The 7,873-nt window shown below is 48.8% G+C and overlaps 1 protein-coding gene across 1 annotated transcript; it reads left to right on the forward strand.

Moving 5' to 3' along the window:
- Nucleotides 1-406: 406 nt before the first annotated feature.
- Nucleotides 407-3,153, forward strand: LOC125510854 (dnaJ protein homolog). Its single transcript, XM_048676128.1, has 6 exons — nt 407-682; nt 1,560-1,728; nt 1,819-1,960; nt 2,048-2,324; nt 2,414-2,612; nt 2,707-3,153. The coding sequence occupies exons 1-6, from the start codon at nt 530-532 to the stop codon at nt 3,030-3,032; spliced, it is 1,266 nt and encodes a 421-aa protein (XP_048532085.1). The 5' UTR covers nt 407-529; the 3' UTR covers nt 3,033-3,153.
- The last annotated feature ends 4,720 nt before the right edge of the window (nt 3,154-7,873 follow it).

The following is a 7,873-nucleotide window of genomic DNA, read 5'->3' on the forward strand; positions in this document are numbered from 1 at the left end:
CAATACCCATCTTTCATTTGTGATCTAAGCGCGATTGCTATAACATACGGGTACTTCCTTGTCGAATCGATGTTTACCGGATCTTTGGAGCGAGGATCTCCCTATCGGGTTCCACCGTAGCCGTACCGGACCCGCATCCACACGGCGTCCGCACCGTGACAGTACCCAGGTCGGTCCTCTTTACCGGAGTCAAACTCAACCACGCGCTCCCCTTCCCCGAACCCGCGTCGCCCCAGCCCTCCCGGTCCTTTCGCCAGAACAACCCGGAAGCATCTGGAAGCTCGGCCCTCCCCTCCAACCACCGCCCGATCCGGATCCGACGGCCCGCGCCCGCCTCTCCCCCGTCCTCCCGCATCTTCGAGAGCGTTCACTCCAGACCACCCGTCCCGCGCTCCGCTATAACTAGGACCGCCCCCCCTCCCCCACCTCTCCTCACAAACCGATCCCGACCGGCGACCTCGCTTCCACCGGATCAACCAGCTAGGGTTTCGTCTTCGTCCTCTCCGCGGAGCTTGGGATTTTCTGCGCGATGTTCGGGCGCGGGCCGCCGAAGAAGAGCGACAGCACGCGCTATTACGAGATCTTGGGCGTGCCCAAGGACGCCTCCCAGGACGACCTCAAGAAGGCCTACCGCAAGGCCGCCATCAAGAACCACCCCGACAAGGGCGGCGACCCCGAGAAGGTGAGCGCCCGCCGGATCTCTCATCCCTCTACTACCGATCTTTTCCCGATAGGGATTACTAGGCTGGTAGATTTGGTACGGCAGGCGGATCTGGCCCGGGGCCGCGGGGATGTAGAATTCGACGGGAATTCGTGGATGTGTGTTTGATAGGTAGGTTTGGGCGGGGGAAGAATTATGCGTGGTGATGATTGCGGTCGGCTTTAAAACGAACATTTAGTTGATTTAACATTCGGCAAGGAATCCTTGAAATCGTCCTTATACTGTTATACATGCGTTTCTGTAATTGTTCACATACCTGAAATTAGCATAACGTATGATTTTAGATGTTAATTGAGCAATTCATGAGAAGCTTGTAGCATATGCAGGTAGGTTTTGTTGAATTGATGATGATGTAGGAGTAATCCGTGTGTATGTTAAATTGCCTACTGTTCGCAACTGTCAGTGAGCAATTCAATAGTTGACGATGATTAAAAATAGAATGACCAATGCATTTGTTGAGACATTATGCAATGTTTTACTAGGCACATACTCCCTCCATCCCATAATATAAGATCGTTTTTGAGATAGTATAGTGTAAAAAACACATTAGTGTAGTATACGAAACACTTTTATATTATGGAATGGAGTGAGTAACTTATTTAATTCCTATTGACATGTGCTCCCTCCGTTTCTAAATATAAGACCTTTTAGAGATTCCAAATATAGGCTATGTAACGGAGGGAGTATCAACCTAGCTAAACTAAAGCTGTGTACTGGTGCTTGGGTCAGTCAAGCTTTGCTGGGTAGTGGGTACTGATGCCTTGCCTGGTTATAACCTGTTTGCGTCAGATGTTGTTTTCTGGTTGAGCTGGCTTATTAACGATTTGTCATATTGCAGTTCAAGGAGCTAGCTCAGGCTTATGAGGTCCTGAGTGATCCTGAGAAGAGAGAAATTTATGACCAGTATGGTGAGGATGCCCTCAAGGAGGGAATGGGAGGTGGAGGAATGCATGATCCTTTCGACATCTTCCAGTCATTCTTTGGTGGTGGCGGCAACCCCTTCGGAGGTAAATCTTATGTGACCAACTTAACCATTCTGGTTGCCATTGTGGTCTGCCTGTATTTTGATCTGACTTAACCATTGCATTGTCCTACAGGTGGCGGGAGCAGTAGGGGCAGGAGGCAGCGCAGGGGTGAGGATGTGGTTCATCCTCTCAAGGTTAGCCTTGAGGAGTTGTACAATGGAACATCAAAGAAGCTCTCTCTTGCCCGCAATGTGCTCTGCTCCAAGTGCAATGGGTAAGTTGTTTTAACCCTTGTGCGTGTAACCTCGAATTTACCGGCTCATGAAGTTCTGAATTTTAATTGTGCTCGTTTGTCCTGCAGCAAGGGTTCAAAGTCTGGGGCTTCCATGAAGTGTGCCGGCTGCCAAGGTGCTGGTTACAAGGTGCAGATAAGGCAGCTGGGACCAGGAATGATTCAGCAAATGCAGCAGCCTTGCAACGAGTGCAGGGGAAGTGGGGAGACCATCAGCGATAAGGATCGCTGTGGGCAGTGCAAAGGTGAGAAGGTGGTGCATGAGAAGAAAGTCCTGGAGGTGGTGGTTGAGAAGGGAATGCAGCATGGACAGAAGATCACCTTCCCCGGCGAGGCGGATGAAGCGGTATGCGTCGAACTTCAGTATGAGTACTATGTTTTTCTGTATGTGTTGTGCCTGTTACCTTGCCTGATCTGTCTGCTTGTGTCATGCAGCCTGATACCGTTACTGGAGACATAATCTTCGTCCTCCAGCAGAAGGAGCACCCCAAATTCAAGCGGAAGGGTGATGACCTCTTCTACGAGCACACCCTGACCCTGACTGAGGCCCTGTGTGGCTTCCAGTATGTCCTGGCTCATTTGGACGGCAGGCAGCTGCTCATCAAGTCCAACCCTGGCGAAGTGGTCAAGCCTGGTAAGTGTTGATGAATTCAACCTGGAATGATCATCTGATTTGGCTCAGATAGGTATTCAACTGATGCTCATCATCTATCCAAATGTTTCTACAGATTCATTCAAGGCGATCAACGATGAGGGCATGCCCATGTACCAGAGGCCGTTCATGAAGGGCAAGCTGTACATCCACTTCACGGTGGATTTCCCTGACTCGCTGAGCCTGGACCAGTGCAAGGCGCTCGAGACTGTCCTCCCGCCCAAGCCGGCGTCGCAGTACACGGACATGGAGCTGGACGAGTGCGAGGAGACGATGGCCTATGACATCGACATTGAGGAGGAGATGCGGAGGCGGCAACAGCAGCAGGCACAGGAGGCCTACGACGAGGATGAGGACATGCCCGGCGGCGGCGGCCAGCGGGTGCAGTGCGCACAGCAGTAGGCAGGCACGATGTTTGTGATTGTCAGTCAGCAGAAGAATTCGTTTCTGGTTGTTCTCAAGTTTTCCATGTTAGGGTTCTTACCCTTTTGGTGCTAGTATATGATATAACTACTTTACTGAACGATACCGGGTCGTCCAGGGAAATTATTTGCCTTCTTGTTTTGCTTGCTGTGGCATGTTTACCGGGGTAGTTGGCTGCTGATGAGCAGAGTTGCCATGGTATGTTTAGTTGGCTGCTGATGCGAAGAGTTGCCATGGCATGTTTAGTTGGCTGCTGATGATCCGAGCTGACAACATTTTTGTTTCATGGGGCTTAGGATTAAATGGACCATCCCGACGAGTAGACTTGCCTGTTCCTTCGGATTCACGACGATGACATGTCGTCGGGCATCATCGTCAGACGAACATTGAGCAAAACAAATGAAATGGTCATTGTAGTGACCTCGCGATCATGAATCACTTCCATGTTGCAGGGGAGCGTGTGGGTAAAAAGGGCCCTGGGCAGGGTATTTTGTTTGGCCGGGATGTCGAAGTTCGAGGTGACGGACGTCCAAACTCCCTCAAACCTTTTTAATTTGGTTTTGATTTGTTCGATCTTGAACTTCTAAAGTTGTCTGAAGAATTATGATGACCAAATGTCCGAACTGTTACGATCCAGATTTTGCAGACGATTTGATGATCCATTGTGGAGTTTGGCGTGAGCTACCGTGCCGAAAGGCACATGCTCCTTGCTCAGAGCCTGGCAGCGGGCAAAAATGACAAATTTAACCTATGAATGAAACTATTTTACAAACTGAACTGTATTGAGATTTTTTCATCCAACTAATCTTTTTATGTAGCGCCCGATATCTAAACGTCATACTATACTATGCAACGCCTAGTTCTCAGGCGTCACACGTCTAGCCAGTATCGTACCTCAGACTACCTGAAAAATGTTAAGTCAATATGCAACGCCTGAGAGTTAGGCGCTACATTGTATAGTGTAGCGCCTAGTGTGTAGGCGTTACGCAGCATGTGAAATGCAAATCCATGCACAAAGTCAGGCGAAGGTACGACACGCGGCACGTCTCGATGGGCATGTGCTTTCATACATGCATGCATGAGAAAAGTGGTACAAGTATATTATATATGAGCATGGTAAGTCGACAAAAGTTTTGCGCCGGGTCCACACCGTGCCATGCATGCATAGGCTTGCCCTGTTTATAGTGTGTCCACACTGTAACGTTGGGTGAAAGACTTAAATATACCAGGCACTAGTGTAGCGCCTAGCTCTCAGGCGTTGCACATTAAGTTAACATTTTTCAGGCAGTTTGGGGTGCGACACTGGAGAGGCGTGTGATGCCTGAGAGCTAGACGTTGCACAATGTAGTGTGACGCCTACATGTCGGGCGCTACACAAAAAGGTCAGTTGGGTGAATTTTTTTCCAACATAGTTCAGTTTGTGAAATAGTTTTGTTCATAGGTTAGATTTGTCACTTTTGCCTGGCAGCGACGCCCTGCATATCGCAGTAGCGCCGAGCTTGTCGCCAAAGCTTCAAATGAGAAAAATAAACAAGCACATCACCTGTCGTTGTGGGGTGTGAGAAATACTGAAAACATGAGTAGGAAGGCGAGTGCTTGCCCTGAACCTGTGCCTTGCTTGATTCGGCTGTTAGTCAGCAGGGGAGCATTTGGTGAAGGCATCACTACTACAGGCAAGCAAGCCACTCAAGTAATCAAATGCTTTCTTATTTATTCCAGTTGGATATTCATGTCCACTCTACTCTCGAAAATAATAATAATCAGTAGTACTCCTCAACTAGGTAAAACAATACTCTGCCGTCTAGTACTTGGCTCTGGCAGTTGACCTTCCAGCCATTTATATTAGAGGCAGCTGACCTTGGAGCCTCATCAGCCAGTGCTGTGGATTCTGACCTCGCACCAGCAGACAAATAAGAATGGAAAGAAGCGGAGAACGTATCTGTTCTCCGGAGAGCAGATGATAATCGGCTGCGAGGTGCTAATCGGTTGTGGGTCAGACAAGTGGAGCAAAAGGGTGAAACCGGTCTATTTCTCAATGGCCTTTACCTTCCGTTTGGAGGTGAAGCAAAACCCTTTTGGATGTCTTCCACCCCATGTCGCGTTGCGTTGCTGTAGTTTTCCGTCCTTTCTCATATTTTGTGGGGTAGTTTTCTCTCTTCTGTCCTTTGCACAAGCAGCCACAGTTACCTTCTTTTTGCGCTGGCGGCCACAGTTAATTAAGTAGGAGTATGAAATTCCAGGGGTGGTTGTGTGCTCCCGGGATTACCTCACCTTGAATGGAGCCGTGTGTGCGTGTACCGCACCCTGACGGATCACGAATTTAAACACGGTGTGAACAATTGAGGAGTGCGGAGTGGATCACATGGGGTGGAGTTAAACAAATCATACGTAGAGCTTCGTACTACTGCAGTGCAGTACATTACACCATGCCGAGCGGGGCAAGTGCCCACTGCTAAAATGCCAACTAAAAACAATTGGGAGCAAACATGGGAAGTACTCCCTCCGGCCAGGATTACTTGTCTTAGTGTGTAGATACATCTGTATCTGAACAAATCTAAAACAAGTAATTTAAGATAAAAATAATACAGTAAAACAAGTGATATATATGCAAACGCCGGTACTGAAAACGTAAGCGAGATATGTACCATGTCACTAAACTTGAAGTGCACTTCAGATGCTACCCTTCAGCTTTGCAATGGGTCCGAAACTTATAAAGAAAATGTTTATCAGAAGTACAAAGCATCTTAACATAACTAAAATTACATCAAACTCATTGGACTATCGAACGATCACTATGACCGACAAAGATGCACCTTCCTGCCATCTCGGCATCTGCCTAGAAGGTGAGACATTGTCATCTGCCTAAACGCCGCCCATGTAAGAAAAAACCCTAACCTAAACAACTTTCCCGGAGCCAAAGGCATTAGGATACACCTCCCTGCCATCCGCAGCCAGAGCAGCAGGCGTGAGGGAAGAGAATCCAAAGGCTAGCCGACAAAGCTAGAAGGACCTCAATCTATCGGCACCGTTGCCTATATCGAGTGCAGAGAAAAAAAATCTTGTGGTGCTAAGTCAGCAATGAACCTTGCAATGTAAGGCATCACCTAATTCATCTCTTACTTTTTTTTGCATGATAATACGTGTCTCATTTATATTATAAGGATCATAGTACAAGCCATGTACACACCTATCGGGCAAAACTGAAAGGACAGCAAAGCGCAAAGGAACACCAGCCAATAAATAAGATTACAGTCAAGACCGAAGAATCCTCTGAGCTTGACCAATGCACGTCACTTGCCTCTGGCACCACCAAAACAGCCACCAAAGAAAACAATGACGAATCACCTTCACACCCGAGTTTGAAGTGGCTCTATCCTTGATATAGAGCTTTGTGGACCTCCATGGTGCCTCACCAAAGGCAAAACCATTATCGTTGAACGAATCAGACCGAGGAAACACCCCGGACACGCCATCGAACTCTAGATCTGGCACCCCCCACACGACTAAGACGTCGGAGGAGAAAACTACATCTACTATCCACGAACTCGAACCCGACACACGATCCACCATCTTCCAGATGCCGCCGATGCAGACCACAACCTGCATCGGCTCCTGGACTACCACTCAAGCTCCGCGTCGGCTCTGGAGCAAACGTCGTTGCAATCGCGAAGGCCGAGGACACAGGTCCACCACGAGGATGCCACCACCATGCCATCCTTGCTTGAACAAACTGGTTTCCAAATTCACCCCAACCATAGGATCAATCGCCTTATCGGGGAAGGACCTGAAACTTATTCATTCAACGTCGGCACTGCCGCCGCCGAAGCCAAGATGATGGACAACCAAACAACTAAGCTACTAGGGTCTAAACCTAAAGCTAAATAATCTGCACGCGTGGGATCCGGCGACCCTCCTCACCACCGACGACTGAGAGGTCGTCGGAGGAGGGGAGCCGCCAGAGGACGGCGCCCGAAGGTTTGGCTCTCCCGGCGGCAATGGCAAGGTTGTCTAGTCGCTCGTGTCTCTAGAGGGAAAAACAACTCATATCCTACTTGAAAAGAACATAAGGTTTTGTCCAATTGTTTTGCTACATGTAATCAAAGTACAACAACAACAACAACAACAAAGCCTTTAGTCCCAAACAAGTTGGGGTAGGCTAGAGGTGAAACCCATAAGATCTCGCAACCAACTCATGGCTCTGGCACATGGATAGTAAGCTTCCACGCACCCCTGTCCATAGCTAGCTCTTTGGTGATACTCCAATCCTTCAGGTCTCTCTTAACGGACTCCTCCCATGTCAAATTCGGTCTACCCCGCCCTCTTTTGACATTCTCCGCACGCTTTAGCCGTCCACTATGCACCGGAGCTTCTGGAGGCCTGCGCTGAATATGCCCAAACCATCTGAGACGATGTTGGACAAGCTTCTCTTCAATTGGTGCTACCCCAACTCTATCTCGTATATCATCATTCCGGACTCGATCCTTCCTCGTGTGGCCACACATCCATCTCAACATACGCATCTCCGCCACACCTAACTGTTGAACATGTCGCCTTTTAGTCGGCCAACCACTCAGCGACATACAACATTGCGGGTCAAACCGCTGTCCTGTAGAACTTGCCTTTTAGCTTTTGTGGCACTCTCTTGTCAGAGAGAATGCCAGAAGCTTGGCGCCACTTCATCCATTCGGCTTTGATTCGATGGTTCACATCTTCATCAATACCCCCATCCTCCTGCAGCATTGACCCCAAATACCGAAAGGTGTCCTTCTGAGATACCACCTGGCCATCAAGGCTAACCTCCTCCTCACACCTAGTAGTAC

The sequence above is a fragment of the Triticum urartu genome, chromosome 5 (genome assembly GCF_003073215.2).
Source record: "Triticum urartu cultivar G1812 chromosome 5, Tu2.1, whole genome shotgun sequence".
Taxonomy (NCBI): Eukaryota; Viridiplantae; Streptophyta; class Magnoliopsida; order Poales; family Poaceae; genus Triticum; species Triticum urartu.

What these genes read in the sequence shown, in the direction of transcription:
- LOC125510854 (XM_048676128.1), top strand. Translation starts at nt 530, where the DNA reads ATGTTCGGGCGCGGGCCGCCGAAGAAGAGCGACAGCACGCGCTATTAC. An exon ending in AGGGCGGCGACCCCGAGAAG is followed by an intron (nt 683 to 1,559) that starts GTGAGCGCCCGC and finishes GTCATATTGCAG; the next exon opens with TTCAAGGAGCTAGCTCAGGC. An exon ending in CTCTGCTCCAAGTGCAATGG is followed by an intron (nt 1,961 to 2,047) that starts GTAAGTTGTTTT and finishes TTTGTCCTGCAG; the next exon opens with CAAGGGTTCAAAGTCTGGGG.